The following is an 18,892-nucleotide window of genomic DNA, read 5'->3' as shown; positions in this document are numbered from 1 at the left end:
TCCACACTGAGAAAGATGAAGTAGGTGGGCTGCAGCTTTCCCCCTTCTGCCTCCCCCAGGTACCGCATCCCAGAGCCCTCACTGCACCCCCTTGGGAACTCATTGCACCAGGTATCATATAAATCTTGTGTGAAAAGCAAACCTAAATACCCAAACCATACTTGGGGCTGACACTTGATAAATCCTCTGCAGCCTCAGTCAGCATGAGGTGGCAGGCAGAGCTCTGTGCCCCTCCTGCCTCAGGTGAGCACCAATGCTGCTTTTCCTTGCAATGCAAATGTTTCAGGGTATATTCATTTGCACAATCAGTCTTCATTCTTAAATCCAGAGTACAAAGGCATCAGCCCATCTAAAGGATCCTTTTTTCTCTGTGCTTGAAACCATGCTCCGTGCACTGGGAAGCACAAACAACATAGATAGCTCCCATCCAAACGAAGCCAGAGAGCCTTAACTGTGTGTGCCGTATTGTGCTCTGCCTTTGATAGCTCTCGTATGTTATATGTGATCACTATAATCATGCCATTTATCTTGGATGAGTGATAACCGGGTTGTTTTTCATAGTTCTATGTTATGAGATACACAATCATTCCAAAGGAGCGCCATGACTGGTGTAGCCTGACATTTATGCTGTGCGACTGAGCTGCTCATCCACGTATGGAGACCTGCTACGGTTCCCAGAACCAGCAGCATATTATCACATCAGATGAGATTTCTGGGGGTCATGCTGCTCTATTTATAAGCACAAGAGACAACTTAGGTTGTCTCCTTCAGTGGCAGCTTGAAGATGCAATATCTTGCTTGAAATAATGCAGGGGATCAGGAACCTGATCCCAACCCTGCCCCCAGGAAATTCACGGGACTCCTATCGCCACCAGCAGCAGTTTCTGGGCTCGCTCTCACGCTCCTGCAGCATGCAATACTCCATCCCTCCCGAATTCAGCAGCTACAACTGCCCAGCTCACCCTGGTATGATGAGCAGGACCCCGGCCACCCGGCACTGACTGCACAGCCCTGCTCCTGCTGCAGAAATCAGCTCCTGGAACTGCTCCGAGGTCCCCACGGGTCACTGCGTGCCACTTACCCTGCACCACTGTTAATCCTATCAGCAGCAGTTTCTTCACTCAGATATCCAGTAATTGAAAGCACTGGGAATTTTGACTTGCATGCTGGGTTATAGAAAAATATTATGGCTAGGCATTAAACTCCTGCTGTGAAATACGACATATGCCAGAGGAGAATATCAGATATTCCTGCTCCTTTCCCTTTGAGGTTATACGTGGTCAAGGTACAGCAGAGATTGGAGGAACATGGGCAAAGGTTGCCTCTCTCAGCTGGCACAATAGGTACGAACTTTCAGGGAAAAACCATTGCTTAGACCTCTGTTCTCTCTCCCCCAAATTAAACTCTAGCTATAGAGTGGAGCACAGACCTCTGCTCTATTTCTCTCTGTTCAAAATTAAACTCAAGCTATGTAACAGAGCACAGATGTCTGCTCCATTTCTCTCCCCCCCAAATTGAAGTCTACATGCACAAAATGGCTCCAAAGAGAGCTTTTCATGCCGTGGCTATAAAACGTATTAGGGAAAACACACACATAGTGTGATTTGGGAGTCTATACAATGAAAAATGATGTATACTTTAGCCACTTACTATCCCTGGTGTTATTTTGATGTCTTCCTATGTCTGAAACTGAAGCAAAAGGGAAGTTCATTTGACATAAAAGTGCTTTGCTCTTCAAAACCTCCAAAGAATACACGTCCAGATGCTACACTGTTGATTAGAGAGGGACCAAGAGTGTGCAAATGACATGCAAATATATTTGCAGTCTCTAAATCTTGATGATATCTAGTCATGTTTGGATCACCTTCTCTCTTTTGCTTTTCCCACAATAATGTGTGTGACAGGGTCTGACTGCACAGATGTTTAGGAAGAAGCTTTTACCTGTGCAAATTCAAGGGCTCCTTCACGAGCGAATGCATTCTGATCTGTGCCAGAAGTTCTTACAGAACCATCTTTTCTCCCTCAGCAACTACACAATTACCTATGGCAAATGCAACTGAAGAAAATCAAATATCAAATCTGCTAAACATCCAGTACGTACTTCGTTTTCTTGGCAAAGCTTTCAAACAAAGCATTTTTGTTCTCCATTCCTACAGCTCCTAGCACATGACCAAGACTGTAAACTACTCTCCAATACAAGTAATAAATCCCATCTCTATTTCACTCAGAGATAAATACAGCCAGCTTTGAAATTCATATGCTCATGCAGAGCCAGGCAAGGTTTTTCTTTATTCAGGAAGAAAAGATGAATCGCCCAGCTAGTGGCTTTGGGCAGTACGCGGCTCCTTTGCTCACATCCTCTGGGAGAGGCACAGCGATGCTCCTGGAAAGAGCCCAGGACCTCAGGCGGGTTTGCTGCTGTTGGAGGGTCTGTTCAATAGGAGAAAATAGTTTTGTGTGTGGCTAGACTGTGGCCAGCACCAGAGCTAGGGATGGTAGATGAAATGCCATGATCGTGTTAGGCCAAGAGACTAAAAGGGGCTGTTCTGCACGCTCCGGTGCCAACAGATCTCATGATTTAATCACAAGCCTCGCAATGCTTAGGGATTTTCCTAGAGCTGTGGTGGCTTGAGGAACGATTTCAGGCTTTTGTTTGATGAAAAGAAAGATTTCACCCTTCAAGACTGTAAAAAATGTTGATCCCTGTGTATCCTAAGTTTGACTGTGAAGAATCCTAACTTTATTTTAGCAAAACATGTTTTAAGGAGCCAGGCCTGTAGTTATGAACAACAAAACCTGAATAATAAGGTAGACAAACAAGAAATGATAGCAAGCTCTCCTGGATCCTCAAGCTGAAGCTAAAGTGAGTGCAAGAGCCCAATAAAAGCTGAGAAGGCTGCAGACAGTCATACCTGCACCCTGCAGGAGCCGGCAGCGGCTGCAGAAAGTGACATCTGGTCTGGGATAATCTGCCTTCCCGGACAGTGGCTTTATGCGAGGGAAACGCCACTGATCTCGGAGGACTTGTTCCAGATTTAGCTCCGTGTGGGATCAGAACGAAACCAGCTGCAGCTGCTCCGGGCTGCCAGCCCCGAAGCACTGAGCAGCCTTGGGCGGGTGCTGCAGCATCCTCCGGGCCAGCGGTCCCCCGGGAGAACCCGGGAGGCTCCGGGTACTGTGGGAGCAGGGCAGCTGGATGGCTTCAGTGCCTTACGCCGCATTGGAAAGGAAGTGGCCAGGAAAGGACTTTCTGTTGGTTAAATGAACCATCCTCGGGCAGAAATTTGGCTCGCCCCAACTTCTTGACGCACATCCCAGCCCCGCAGCAGCAAATGGCGCTGGAAATGGCCTGCGAGAAGGGTGGTGAGTTAACCACCCGGTGCTGGTGCTCGATTCAAACCCAACGGTTTGAAAATCATTCTCTCTGGAGCTCACATCACTGATTTAAAGTGTTTGAGTGACAGCTTTCTCCCCCCAATCCTTTCATCAGTATCTGGACACTGGTCTTTTTATTTGCTCTCTGCCATCCCAAACCCACTAAGAATTTCAAAAGCAGAGGTGGAAAAAAGCCCCTCCTCTGCCCTGCTGGGTATGGCCACGCAGGAGAGAAATGGAGATGATAGCTAGTATGTGTTGCCAGGCGTGTCAAGGCAGCATGATGGCAACACAGAGGAAATTTGACTAAAAATATCCACCGTGACAAATTGCACAATAAAGCAAAAAAGAAATTAATATTTATAAAATATTTAGGCTTCCCTGATTTTCACTTTGAACATTATATTTTTTTTGCAAGCTCAGATTAACATGTAAATATGCATATAATCAGGCCATTATTTTCAAAAATTATTCCTGCCATCACAGAATACAAGCAGGTTTTTCTTTTTGATGCACTTTAGGTAAGGGGTCTGATTCTTACTCATGCTGCATTCTTTATGCTGTGCCAGCAAATTACTCTTATTTTTAGGCCCTTTTTGCTTTACCAAAAAGGTGTAAAAAGGCTTTTGTACAAATGAGGATTGGGAATGAACTGTTCATTTGTGAAATGGAATTATACTTCATCTGAATTATAAAAGATAGAAAAAATAGCTCAAATATTGAAGGAGTTAAAATACAAAACTCATGACCTTTAACATGTATTGCTGAAATGTTTATAGCTTATCAATAGTCCTCAATTCATGTTTTTCCCCATGATCTAAATGTTTTGTTTTTATAAAAGAAATATGATCATGGATTTCCTCACAACGAACTGAGTTGCTCTGAAAGAATTAGATAAAAGACAACTAAACAACCCCAAATCCTGCTGCTTTCATATTTGCACTGAACACCACAGAGCAGATTTTGCACTAGATGTCCTGCTTGAGAGCCGTGAAAATCTTCCTAAGAACCTATTTCGTCCTGTTGTATGCACATAATTTTCATTACTGCTAAGGTTTGTACCAAAAAAAATAATATATCCTTTTAAAACACGAAGAATGTTGTTCTGTTTGTGTTCATTCAATGACTTAAGTGCTTTCTTCTTTTAGTGGCATGGTGGTTTCTGGCAATAGAGATTTTATTGTAAAACAAAGGAAGCTGTCCCCCGTTTTCACATCAAAGGAAAGGAACATGTTATGAAATATTTTCTGAAAAGCATTTTAATCGCCTAACCTGTATCTTTTTAAATTAATCCAATTATTTAAATTGATAGAGTGTTTAATACGGCACTGTAAAGATAAGGCCTTGCTTTTAAATCAATAAGCCCCAATAAGAAGGCATTTAATATCAACCTTTTCACATCAATTACCATGGTTTTTACTTCTGAAATGTAGCAACTCCTGTGGGTCCTGGGCCTGCATGCTCAGACAGTGAATACTGAATGTGAGGGAGATCAGATCTTCAGCTGGAGGAGTCCTTTCTTTTGCTCCTTCAATCTGTTACCTGCCCATGATGGATTTTCTTAAATCTTTTCCTCCAGCACAACAGGACCGGATCAGGCACTTGTACACACGCATACACTCATCCGCTTTGCTTAAGACCTGTATAATATTTTAGGATTAAAAATTCATTGATTTAGCAAAGTATTCTTCAGGTTTTATGCTTATTTCCCTTTTTCCCTTCATTTCACTCATGTGATGGAGACAAAAAGAGTCCAGCCACGTCAGTCGCTGCTGTCCCAAATCTGAGCCCCTGCTCTCCCTCGGGGCAGCAACAGGACTAGGGAGCAGAGCATTGGATGCAACACTCCTCTTTTCTCATGCACGTATTTGGATTTCAGATTTGCAGGTAGTCTACATTAAATTCAGGAAGAGAGGAAGGAGACTGTCTCGAGGAGGCTCATTAGCCTTTTGCTTTATTTATAGAGCATCCAAACCCAGGTTATTAAATATGACTGAGACACAAGCCTGGGCAAAACAGATTTTGGGATTTGCTCCTCTCCATCACACCAGGAAAAGCTGTTGTCAAAACACAATTGAGCTTTCCGTCTAAACGCTACCAGCACTGTCAGATCCATCCTCAGAGAGAAACCACGAAGCAGCCTAAGTTTCAGTAGATGATCTTAACACCCTCCCAGGGCATCCCTCTGTCAGGAACCGATTCAGCCAGACCCAGTTTCAGGTTTGAACTGAAACCCCAGCACCAAACTCTCACCCCACAACCGCTGTTTCACAAGGCTTGCTCCCACATCAGTGACAGCTGCCAGAAACCCAGGAGAAAAGGAGCAGAGGAGAATCACATGGTGAGTTCCCCAGCTGGAAGTACCAAAATTTGCCCATTGAAGCCTTGATTTGCCCATTTTTTTTCTAGATTGACAGTTTCCACGCCATGGTACCTATCCAGGGAGGTGTAGGGATACACTTACACAGTCAAGGGCTGCTTTCAAGCCTCTCGGCCAAGGGGCCAGCAGTAAGTGCGTGGGAACTGCTGTTCCTGGCCAGAGAGACTTGAGCCTTCAGTATGTTTGCACACTCAGGACACTTGGATAGGAGTAACGCTCCCTTGCAGGTCTTGTTTTGCTCAGATAAGCAACTAAACTCTTTCCACTCTGCACCTTTCCCTGTGGTTACACCTTTCTCCTTCCTGGGTGGCCATAAGATCACACAACATCCAAAATTGTACAGGGGTACAAACACTTTATCCCCACTGAAAATACCACCCCTCAGAGGGTCCATAACTGTGTCTGCTTTTTCGTGGCCATATCGCACCACTGGCTCATAGCTGTTCTCTGACACATGAATAGCCAGACCCTGTCCTTCTAGTCACACTTGCTGAGCTCCCTGCTTCAGGCCAGAACAGCTGGATTTGGTCCTTTGGTCACACACGTGCCGTCTATAGCTTACACTACTATGCGGAGACACTGCCAATGAAGTCACTGTTCCTTTTAAGTGCTAGGACTGTCACCCACTAAGGTATGTGTATGAATATATATATATACACGCACACATTGGGCTTCTCTACAGATCTCCAGCCTCGCCATGAAATTCTGGTGTGTACAGGTCATTGCAATAAAGTATATGGCCTTCATAAAGATCAAGCTGCTCTAGAAGTTGCTTCTGCCAAGGCAGGTTTGGAGAAAAGCAGCGCAATGTCACTACACTGCCTTTTGTTGACAACAGCCTGGGAGGAAAGGAGCCTTCTTTATTTTCTTCTCCAGCCCCCCAAATGCTCTCAGACAGCCTAAGCTTATCATTTCTCCCGGATAAGTTATTTCAGAGACTCAAGCCTTTGTTTTCCATCTCCCAGACTGATTCTGTGAGAGCTGCCATAGCCCCCAGCTCCTTCTGCACCTGAAGACATGTCCTTGCAGGACTTCAAATGTTTCTGAAAACTGTAGCAGGAAATATAGCCAAAAGCCAAAGTTTGAGGAAGAGAGACAAGAGGTGACAAAATTCAAGGAGAAGAACAGAAAGAAAAAAGATGCTGCAGAATTCCCTTCTGCTACCCCCCCCCCCTTTTTTTTAAGGCCTCAAAACTCAAGATTTTTCTTATTTTTAAGAAAAATGACCTTCAGCAAGAAAAGAAAATTTATTTCTCTTAGGAAGCACATAGCTATAAAGAAGACTAAACCAGGAGATGCTCAGTAGATGTAGCCAGACTTTGGAATAGCTCAGTGCATAACCCTCTACTGCACTGCTGCCTCATGCAAAGCCCTACCTGCCTGCCTCCCTCATTCCACACACCCCAGAGCCGCCCCCCCCCCCCCAAAAAAAAAGCCAGAAGAAAAAAGCCAGAAGGCCCTCTCAGGCACTATACATGGCCTTCCCCACTCCTTGCTAATTGACTTATGATGCCTCTGGGAGGAGCTAACTCAATATAATCCCTCCCTCCAGCAAAGCTCTTTGTATCTTCTGCCCAACTGCAGCTGCTTGAGATTCTTGTGCTGGGCTGTGTCTGCTTTCTTTTTAATTGCTTTTTTGGTTATATTTGTGGTTTTTAATTCCTTTTCATTTTTTCTCCATCCTACTTTTCCATTTCAGTTTTCATGCTGTTTCTTGTGTTTGGTAACACCCTTTCACCAGGGTTTTTGTGTTAGTGGGCTTTGCCTACTCTCTGTCCTGCTGGGTTCCCTGGTGTTTCTCTTTCCAGCAAAGAAGGGGAGTTGAAATTCTTCAAAACAAAAGACAATTATTTGCTCTGCAATTTCATGGACTGTGGGTGTTTGGACAACTCTAAAAGGCTATTTCTAGCTAGATGGGAAAGCTAATTTATCCTGATAAAAACTGTGCGTTGTTTGGTAAGTAGGAATAATACACTGGCTGGTTCTCTGTGCTTTACAGTGCTTAAACAATAACTTCAGGAGTATTAACTAGATTCCCTCAGAAACAAATTGAGAAGAGGGGCTTTCCCCTTTCACACTGTCCTTGGGGCAGAGGAGAGCCCGGTCAGGATTTGACTAGTTGTGAGGATCTAGGCTCTGCTCCACCTTTGTGGGCACCTCTGAAGCTGCACAGCCAGCTTTACCTGTGAGTACCTGAGTCCTCATTTGAAACGAGGATGCAGCAGGGCCTGGAAGTCCTTGGTGGGGAGGGGAGACTTCAGCGCTGCCCACCTTGGGCTGGGGAGAGCTGGTGCTGTGCTGGGGAGCTGCACCCCTCCCTGCGAGTGTCTTGCAAGGCACAGTGCTGCAAGAAAAAAAGAACTCAACAGACTGTTGGAATGGGCAGTAAAAGTTGCTCTTTTTTCTTTTTTTTTTTTTTCATTTTAATCCTTCCAGCAAACCTCAAAAAAACCCTTGAATTATTTTACTAGTTTCAATTTGATGAAACACATTTAAAACCCCACAAGTTTAAAAACATAGTCCTGGGAGGAGGGAATGGATTTCAGTGTTCTCAACAGTGTTATAAATAGTATGTCAGCAAGCAGCATGACTGTTGAAACAGCTTTAGCCAGATTGCAGATCTGAAGGAAATTCAGATAAAGTTTAGCATGAGAAAGGGATGTTATGTTAATTGTTATGAAAAGGAATGTCTCCAGTTGTTTTTTGGTGATTATCTATTGTTTTAAATAGTTCTCTTTATGACAGGTAATAAGTCTTCTGTTTTGAGGTGCTACTGACAATCTGACTTCAGCACATGCTGGCAAACTATTCATATTGCTAACAAAATTTCCAATGAAATCCATCAAAGTTCCTTATTAAAACCTGAAGGTTTATAGCACTGTTTCTTGTTCAACCCCAAAGCTTGAGAAATCAGTTGGGAAAACTGTAGTCAGTGTGAGGAAAGCAAAGATAATGTGTGAATTGCCTGGAACGAGAACAAGAGGAATGGGGGCTGATGTTCAGGGATGTTATAGGCAGTCTCTTTTTGAGATCTGTAGGTTCTTGCTTTCCAATAATTTACACTTGTCTGTCTATTTTCTGTTTCTGATCTCAAAAAGGGGGATGTAGAGAGCTGCTCATTTCCTAAAAGTTTCTTGAAATCCTGTTGCAGATTACAGGAACTGGCGCCATGCTTAACTCTCCTATCCACACCTCAAGTACTAATTAGATGCCTTTTACAAGAACATCCAAGTGGGTCACTGTCTTTAATGCCTAGCATGGCCAGGCTTTCACCAGTGAAACCTGCTGAGTATTTTGATCTTATTTGGAGCATCCCCCTTGCTGCTGTGACCTTGCCTGGGCGGCACAGCAGATGATGCTTTGCCTCTCAGCCTGGCCTCATCTGCAGCCCTCTCCTTGGGGCACCCTCTGGAAAGGATGATGTGAGTTTGAATTTTCCCTGGCTGGAGAAGAGACTAGACTTTCCTCCCATGCTTTGCATGAGAGCTCAGACGAGCAGGCAGCAGGGTAAAAGGCAAGTAGCGGTTTTAAGGAGAAGGGGCTGTCGTCGCTCTCTGAAGTGATAGGGCACCCGCTCCTAGCTCCAGGCTGTGGGTGCACGTGGAGTTACATGGGTATGCTTTGGAGAGCAATGGTGTTTGGGATGTTTCCTATCCTTTGCATTTCTATTAGCTATCTTACATGGGCAGCTGTGAAAAATGCCTTCCAACTTGCAGGGCTGTGCTGGTGTGAATATGGGGATTTCGGTGAGTTTGTTTTTTTCCACTTTGTGTTTTGGGAGATTTGCACCTCCTGTGCTGCCAAATTGCAGAGCTGTAACCCAGACTAAGGGAGACAAATAGATGCTCCCCTAGCAAGGAAAGGACAGGGGAAATACCTCTTGGGATACAGAGACGTGCATGCAATATGCTTACCTCATCCCTTTCTAAGGATGTAAGTGGGGTGCATGTCCTTTATACCAGTATTGAGGGGCAAAGTTTGGGTTTGCAGTATTCCTCATTCAATCCTGGAGCTGGCAAGGTGAATCCTCCCCACTGCTGGCTAGCTCTGACCTTCTAATCCCTTACCCTGAAAAGAGCTTTTCCTCATGCAAAACAGCAGCAAGGTGGGTTTAGGGTTTTGCTATTGCTCTGGTGCCCTAAACGGGCATGGGGCCAGGGCACAGCACGGATGTGCAGACGTGTCCCTTGTGGGGCTGGGACAGCTGAGCGCATCATCTCCATGCAGGACATGGTGCAAGCATCTTCCTCTGTGGTTAGCCAAAGCAGCTCTGGTTTCTGCAGCTGTACCTTGGAGCCAGTGCACTGACATTTTCCCTCTTCCTTTAAGAAAAAAAACCCTAGCATTTAAACATTTGCTTTGGTAAAGGATGAAATGGAAAAGTAGGTCGGATTTGAAGGATCCCAGCCCTGACAGCGTCCCTTCTAGAGCTCCAGACCCAGGTTTTTGGAGAGAGACAGAACATGACTGCAGCGGTGCTTCTCACGCTCATTTGTGCTCTTTGTGTTCCTGTGTACAACATCACCCTCAAAAAGCCCAGGATAAATTATATCTCCATGCTTTTAAGGAAGGATTTGGTTGCCAGCAATATATTTATGAAATGAAGCTACCCCTGTTCAGCTCCTTTGAAACTTAGCTGGATTTTACCAGGAAGCAAGGTTATTTCTTGCTTTTAAATAGTCTAAGCTAAATTAGCTGGAACCTAATTACAGAATGCTTTTGATTAAAGCCAGACAATGCGCTCTGGAAGCTAGGATCAAAAATGACAAGACTTGATGTCAGTGAAGGATTAAGAAGGAAAAGGAAAATGACTGATTAATTTTCAAAATCAAATCAGGATCGCTCTTTGTACATGGAACAAAGGTTGCAGCGAAGACAGGCAAACCTTCTGGACTCAGGAAAACTTGACTTTCAGTAATATGACTTTTAATTTCATTTCATGGGCACATAACTAAAATCCAAAAAGAAACATCAAAGATGATTTCTGCAGCTATTCTTGGAGATCAGGAGAGAAATAATTGTAAGTCTTGTGTGAGATCTAGAAATCTTATTAATATAGTTTGACTTGTAGACATGATACTTTTCGGTCAGCATCAGCTGTGCAGCCAAACAGCTGGCTGCTTGCCTTAATCACTGAACCTTTAGAAAGTGCTCCATAATTATTTTCATATCATACTCTGAAAATAACCCCGCTTAAAGGAATTGTGCATGTTGCTAGAAAAATAAATGCTGATTCAAAAAAGCTCCTTTTAAAAATACTTTTGTACCTTTAGCTTAATAATGAGCAATGGCCTCATTGCTCTACTGATTTGAATCCTGAAGACTTCTTTTTATTGTCTATCTGGCAACATATTGAGACATGCATTTTTTTTTCCCAAGCTATTTTGCTCTGAAACAAGCACATGTGGGTTTCTGTATGCAGACTTTTTTCACCTTCTGAGGGTGGGGTATTCTGCAATACTGTGGAATTTTAGTTCATTGACCTTAACATATGGTGGGGGGGATTGATGTCCCTGCTTGGCCCTATCCTCTGGACACAAGGAGAATTGGGAAATGAGGTTCCTTGGGAAGTCAGGTTTATTAAGGATTATCTATAGGCAGGGGTGCAAACCTAGAATTTGAAAATGGAACAAGGGGGGAGGATTATGGGTGCTGGAAAATGTGGTACAGGAGCTGGCTGGGACCTAAGGGACAGAGACTGGTCTCTCCCACAGATCCCCACATGTGGTTCCTAGTCACATGGAAGGCAGTTCTTGGCTATCTCAAGGCCTCATATTTTGTTGCTTATCTGTTATTAAATTTTAGAGTGAAGACACCAAACAAATGAAGCCAAGCCATGAAATGACTGGCAATTGGCATTAGGATGGGAGAGTGAACTCCCCTGTGCCAGGAAAAGGTTAAAAGCTCCCTGGTGCAGAATCCAGCCCCAGGGGAAAATATTGTAACCTAATCAAAATGACTGGTAGCTTTAAAAACAGCAGAAAGATCCGAGAGGTGGCACCAAGCTCTCCCTTTCTGGGGATAATGTATTGCGAACAAATTTGATGGAGACCCTGAGAGGATGAAATGACCCTCGACAGTGCGGATCTTGAGAAGTTGACAGGTAGAGTGTGAGACTGAGGCCTGGCTGGAGCTGGGAAATCTGGTGTGCTAAGCGCCATATGGTCCTCCTAGCGCGTGTGCGAGACCTCTTTTCCACACCCAACTGCTCACAAAAAAAATAGCACTGGTGCTATCACCAGTTGCCTTAAACTCGCTTCAAACTGGGTGACCCCACCGTCTGGTCCTCGCTGCTGCAGCCTGGATGATCCATGGGTCATAGGCTTTGTGCTCTGCCACATGCAAGGAGAAATGCATTTTCAGCTATTTACTTTTTATAGGTGTGCATGCCTATATCTGTACGTGAGTATATCTGGCTTACATTTAATGTCCAGTCTAGCAGAACAAGAGATCATTCCTTACCACTTCCCCATTAGCAGATGGAAGTAAGATTTAAACCAAAGATAGCCCAAGCAAAGACAAATCCCCGCTGTCCTCTTTCAGCCCCTCAAGGCTGGCGTGGGTCTGCCTGCCGCAGCCCTGGGCAGGGGCAGCATCACTACCATCCCCAAAGTTAGTGTCCTCTTCTTGCAATGACTGTTTCTCCGTTCCCACAGGGACAATTTGATCCTGAGCCACGTGCTCAGGAGCAGCGCTGGCACAGCCGTGCTTGCATTGATCTGCTGCTTGCATTGATCTGATGCTTTCCAACGCGGCGTGGTCTGCAGTCCATGGGTGTGGAGCAAAAGGCTGAATTTAGTTGACTTGGTGCTTGGAGGAGACAGTAGGAAATTATTTGCCAGAATACAGGTTCAGGCAGGTCAGAAGTCTAACGCAGATCTTTTGGTAAAGCCCTGGGAAGAAAACCTTTCCAAGGTAAGAGTGAGAAGTAAGTACATCTTGATGCTTTGCCTACTGATATATAACATCTAACAAATGTAGTTCTTACACTTGCCATTAATCAGGGAAGCTTCCCACTCTCTGTACCCAAATGAAAAATCAGGGTACATGCTTCCTAGAAACAGGAAAGAAATCACTGCTTGTAGCTGATCAAGATGCTAATCCTGAAATGAGGGCTTTAGCTTTTAAACTTGCCATATCAGGATTTGTGCCAATTACATTTCTTTTTCCAAAGTGAAGAGGGAAGAGCAGTAAAGCAATAGGGTCCTGTGGGGGACTTTGGCCCCCAGCAGTGATGCAGGACTGGTGTTGCCGCTTCCCCTACGGCACTGGTGGACCCTCTCCAAGGAAAGGAAAGGTGGTGAGGCTCCTGTCTTTAGGCAGCACATTCATGGTGTGAGGTCCTGTCCCTGTGAAACACTTCTGGTCTCCTCAGACTATTTTTCATTCATCGTGGAGATTTGTAATTGCACCTCTAATGGCATTTTTTGATTAATGCATGTCAAGCACAGCCTCACAGGTGTGAGAACAGTGAATATAATTTAGTATTTTGCTGTAGAAGTTCTTGCTGTCTCTCCAGTAATTGCAGACATACCATCTCTGCTAGTTTGAACACACATTTCAGAGTGTGTCTTATTATGTAGTATCAAAAAAGTGTGGATCTTCACTGTCACTTGCAGAGCAAGGTTTGTGCTAGGAGGCTCAAGAACTGGGAAGGAGATGCTCTTACTTGTAAGCTAACTGGGACCGTGTATAAAGAGAGCAGCTGTGAAAACCAAAGAGAGACACTCTGCTGTATTGAAGTACAAATGCTAACAGCCATCTGGAAGACTTAATAACGGCTAGAAGAGGCACCGAGCCCTGACTATAAAATCAGTTTGCTGCCACAGTTCTGCAAGGATTTCCAGCCAAAGGGGGAGCTGAGGTGGGGATGGCCGAGCACGGCAGAGCACCAAGCCAAAATACAGCTGGGATGGTAGAAAGAGAATGGAAAACACAGCATGAGGGAGCTCCTGTAGCCGCTGCAAGCCCAAGTGTGCGGAGCTAGAGAGCAGCGGGAAACAAACCCAGTCTTCAAGAGGGCCCAACCTGTCAGTGGTGAAGGTCTTAAGAATATTTGCTTTTGTTTTTCTGTCTTTGACAATTTTTGAAAACTGAAGTTCAAGTGCTACTAAAAATCTCAACATTATAATAGGAGGTAATTAAAGGGTGAGTGAATCAGGCTTCCAGTTCTCCATGGCAGTCAATGGAGATTGGGCATATGTTTTTTCCAGAATACACTACCAATAAAATTAAGGAAAAAAGATTCTCCACACCTCCCCAGTCTACTGCTCAGTTATGCCTTTACTAAATGTTTTAGTATTTTTTTTCAGTCTCTCAGGAGGTTTTTGAACTGCTTCAATACATCCACAACTGTAAGTCCCTCCATTGAAGAAACCTATTAAAGGGCAACAGCACATGAGAGTCACGGTAAACCACAAGCAATGAAACTTCCCACGGCCAAGAACTTTGGTGCTGGCGCAAACTACCTATGGCTGATATCAGATACCAGAGCTGGAAATCTCTGCAGGAAGGAGCATGGTTACCCTGCTCTTCCTGGGGACTGAACTAATTTCTTCAGGCGTGAGAGCTGAAGGGAGGTGGCTTGCAGTGACCTGGCCCTGCAGCTCTGCACCAGTGGGAGAAGTTCTGGCTGAAAGTCAGAGGGGTAATTGTGTGTTCCTGCCTGCTTCTGCCTTTTGGAGATTTAGGGATGCTCAGTCCCTACTCCTCTGTGAAAGGATGCTGCCTCCCATGGCACTAGGCCACCAGCAGGCAGTTACTAGAATTGCTGAGAAGTGTTTTGTATTTCCTAGAGGTTGTTATTTAAATAAATAAAAAAAGCTTACTTGATAACATTTTGTAAGGAAAACTTCTTCATTTTTCTTTCCTGATTTTTCTCCTAGAGCAGAAAGAAAGGCACAAAATACAACCGTGGGTTTTTTCTCTTGAAAAAATGAAATGTAATTGTAATTCTGACCTCAAAGCTGGTTTTGATGGGGTAAAAAAGATTATTTAAAAAAAAAAAAACTGGACCCAGTCTCATTGCTACCACAGACTTCAGCTGGGCTTGTTGCAGATCCATGACTTCGACACAAAATCCTCTGCCTCAAATTCCAATGAAACCTTCAGAAATTCATTCCCCCCACATGCATCTTGTTTACTCCAAGAATACGTTTGAATTTTTTTTTTAAATAGAGCTTTAGTCTGGGCAAAACTAATTGACTTATTAAACTTTTGCAGATGGCTGATTCCTTACAGGGCGTAAAAGATTCAGGTATTTTTTAGGCAGATATCGCAGTCTCTGACCTACTTAGGGCCCAAATCCTATTTGAGCACTGGTGTCCTTCTGGTGGCACAACTGGTTGTCAGGGTGGCAGTTAAGTGAATATGCAAATGTTTGCAGAATCGGAGCCTAAATCTAGTTGTTGGATATGTGCTGTTAAATAGGATGATGGGTTTGTGCCCTCAGCACTTCCCTGAGCCTTTGCTGGAGCACGGCCTGGCTCCATCACAAAACCCTCATGGTCATGTTTTGATGCCATGAGGAACTGGAAGCGCTGTCAGCAAGCGTGGATGGACACAGGGAACCGCTGCTCCTGCCAGGCTGTGCCACCCAGGATGTATTATAATTATTAAGGTTATGTTAGGAAACGAGGCCAGAACAACAGCAAGACAGAAAACGCTGTTCTGCTGTCAAGGAAAAGGTACAAAAGCAAGAGGGAGCGAGCACTTCGAGAGCAGGCAGGCTAGCAGAGCTGCAGCCCTGCTGCCGCGGGGGGCCAGGGGCGGCAGGCGAGTTCGCCCCGGGAGAGTGAGAGGGGCAAGAAGGACACGGTGCAATGTGGTGCCATCCCCTGGCCCTGCTGCTTCCACAAAAATATTAACAGTTTCTTTGCAGGCGGTGGGGAAGGCAGTTTGTTTTCTTCTTTTTTTTTTTCCCCTTTCCCCGACGTCTTCCTTTCCCTTCCTGCCCCGAAACAAAAAATTATCTTAAAAAAAAAAAAAAAAAATTAATACTGATTTAAAAAGTGCCGGAGCGACGGGGGCAAAGCGGCGCGGAGGCGGCGGGCGGAGGCCGGGGCGCTGCCCGGGCGCGGGGCGGCTCCGCGGGGCGGCGCGGGGGGCGCGGGGCCCCGCCCGGCTGCTCCGCCCGGCGTGCGCGGGGGCAGCGCCGCGCATCCCCGGCTGGCGGGCGGCTCCGCTCCGCTCCGCTCGGCTCCGCGGGGCTGCGGCGCCATGGAGGCGGTGGACCAGGTACGCGGAGCCCCCCCCCCCCCCCCCCCCCCCGGGCGGGCGGAATGCGGCGGAGGGTGGGGAGCGCGGAGCGGGCGCGGTGCTGACTCCCTCTCTCTGCCCCGCAGCTCGCCTCCGCGGGCACTTTCCGCGTGGTGAAGGAGCCGCTGGCCTTCCTCAGGGTGCTCGAGTGGGTGAGTCCCGGGGGGGGGGGGGGGGGGATAAGTGCTTCGGCCGCGGGTGGGGGCTGTCCCCAAAGTGCGCTGCGCCCCGCGGAACAGGTGGGAACCGGGCTGGGACGGCGGCGGGGGCTGCGGAGGGGCTGGGGACTTTCATCCTACAGCGATGTGGCTGGCGGGGTGGGCTGGGAGCTGGGTTTGTGGGTGCCCCCCCCCCCCCCCCCGTGCTGGATGTAAACGAGTTTTTTTAAAAAACGAGGCGGGGGGGGGTAGGGGGGGAATCCTCATTATGCATTTAGCAAACTTGTCTCTGGGCCGAGCGGGAAGGAGGCAGATAATTGGTTTGCGGAGCAATGTCACTGTTTGTTGCTCTGATGCTCATTCGTAGTGAAGTCTGCAGGTCAAATGACATTCATCGCCAGTAGGTCTGCGGGGGGAGAGAGCCTCTCTGAACGGAAAGTTCAGAACATGTCATGGAGGATTAATCACATTCCCCTAATGCCAACTGGCTGGGGAATTATGTAAGCCGCGTATTTTGGGGGGCACGTCCCCGTGCCGGTGTGTTTATCCACATGTTTGCACCTGCTGTGTGCAGCCTGGCCACAGGGTGTTTGCAAGGGGGTGTTTTGGTGTGTTGAGGGCAGCTGCTTGCCCCAGACCCGGTCTCTGCCCACGGTCAGCAGCTCTTCTCCACTGGGCGCCTCGAAGCACCAGGCCCTGCGGAGCTGGGTGATGGGGATGTGGCGGTGCCATGGGCTTGGGACGAGGTGGCCCCGCAGCGGGGTGACCTGCGTGTTCAGGATGGACAAGGTCCCTTGTGTTCCTCGCCCAGAGCTCCCGCAAACCCACCCGGCGCTGCTGCTCCTGCCTTGAGGAGAAGTCAGGACGTTCAGGGGTTGAACCCCGGACACCGGTCTGGGGGTGCTTCAGCCACTCTGCAGCGCTCGCCGCGGGGCAGAAGAACGGGGAGCAAAGCTATTTCTATGGCAAATAGCTGCTGGGAGCATGGTCTTTTGACTATCTGCCATCTGCCCAGTGAAGCTATTTCTGGTGGTGGCTGGGAAGCGAGCTTCTCCAGGAAGGGCTCTGGGCCGAGGGGCGCAGGCTGTGCCCTCAAGGAAACTGTTCCCTCCAGTGCGTTGGCGTCCTCGGGACAGCAAGTGGGAACTCTTTTCTCTTGGCAGTTTCCTACGTCTGTAAGTTCTTCCAACAGCCGAATATAAAAGCTGCCTTTGTCATGGTTGAAAGCCACATGTAGAACTCTTCTGGCTGCTCTATCTGCACATTGCCTGGTTGTACATATATAAATGTACATGTGGCTGTATGTAAACAGAGCTCTTCTGACACGGCTGAGGTGTGTCGGTCCTTAGCAATAAGGGAATGCGGGAGAAGGGGGCAGAGCGTGTTAACATGTAAGATGGTCTGAGAAATTACTTTTTACCTTTTTGACATGTATGTGTAAGTAGAATTAAGCACATTTTAGTGTATGGTATCTCAGAGTGTGGAAGACTTTTTTTTTTTTTTTTTTTTTTTTAAATATACTTGAAGGGCTTTTTGGATTGCCCAAATTCCAGCTCTGTTCACTTCATCTTGTTGCTCCCATCTTCCTTCTCCTCTCACCATGCCTACCAACTGCTATCCACCTCTCTCTACCATCTCCGGTCTCAAGTAAGTGTCTATCTCTCCCTCAGACTCCTTTTATCAGCCTAATTATCATTTTAGCTTTAAAAAAAGACCAAATGCTCCAGCCGATTCTGCGGCTGCTGCCACGTTCCCCAGCAGCCTCGCAGCCCTTGGTGCGCTTGATCAGAACAGTCAAATTACACCGCTAATTGCTGGATTTACAGCTGTTTCATTTCAGGTGTTAAATGATGTGTGAGTGGGGTTTTTTATGCAAAAAGTGCTGGTGGCAGTGGAATTTATTAAACCGGCTCTTGTTAACGCTGATGAGTTTTTTTCGGAGCTTTACAGTAATCACCTGTCAGAGGGCGTGACCAGTTTCATGTGAGTGACCTGGCAGCTGAATCGTAACACCCGGTTTTGCAGAGTTTTAGGATTTGGGAAAGCAAGTGCAAGTAATTTTAATGTTGTCGTCTTTGTCATCTAAAAGGGAGGTGTTAACTTCTGCTTTTGGAAAACTTAAGCTTTTTTTAATGCATATTTCCCAGAAAGCCAAGTTTTGGATTTCTAGTGTGAAAAGCAAGCAGGTAGGACACAGAGGTGGGGAAAGCCCTTTCTGCAATCTAAGAAGGGGAAAACTGGCATTTCTGCCCTGTTGTTTGTGTACTATAGCCCATATGCTTCTCATGGCACCTCTTAACACCTCCTACTTGAGTCCTAGATTGCATCTGCAAAGAAATAAAGTTCATAGCCCAGCTGGTGACGCAGCGATTCTGGGCGTTGGGTGGCTCTGGGGGGCTTTGTGGTGTTGCAGCACAGATGGCAGAGGTATGGGAGTTCCTCAGAAAGGCTGGTAGGGTGGAGATGGTGTAGACTGAACATGTCCTCAGCTGGTCCAGGCAGCCCAGCCTTGAATTTGCACTCTCATCTCTTGGGCAATTTGGGTAGGCCCACGGTGGCTCAGGCAGGGGTCAGCACGTCTTTATTAATAAACCTCTCGTACAACGGTGCTGCTGAAATTTGTGCATTAACAAGTGCAAACATTTGCAAGTCTGGAGACAACTGAGGTGGCTGTAGTTTCTCAGGTGTGAAACTGTAACTGTTGCAGAATTAATCTATAGGT

At 46.3% G+C, this 18,892-nt stretch overlaps 1 protein-coding gene across 1 annotated transcript in view; it reads left to right on the top strand.

Annotated features, from left to right (window-relative positions):
• The first annotated feature begins 15,928 nt into the window (after window positions 1-15,928).
• The window catches only part of SYNPR (synaptoporin), a 111,632-nt gene continuing 108,668 nt past the window's right edge, over window positions 15,929-18,892 (top strand). The window contains exons 1-2 of the mRNA XM_050904584.1: window positions 15,929-15,991; window positions 16,099-16,164. Coding sequence (XP_050760541.1) covers window positions 15,974-15,991; window positions 16,099-16,164 — 84 coding nt within the window. The 5' untranslated portion in view covers window positions 15,929-15,973. The remainder of the gene's footprint in view (window positions 15,992-16,098; window positions 16,165-18,892) is intronic.

Source organism: Gymnogyps californianus, chromosome 13 (assembly GCF_018139145.2).
Source record: "Gymnogyps californianus isolate 813 chromosome 13, ASM1813914v2, whole genome shotgun sequence".
Taxonomy (NCBI): Eukaryota; Metazoa; Chordata; class Aves; order Accipitriformes; family Cathartidae; genus Gymnogyps; species Gymnogyps californianus.
Note: the sequence above shows the minus strand (reverse complement) of the source record. Positions and strands in the feature narration are given on the sequence as shown.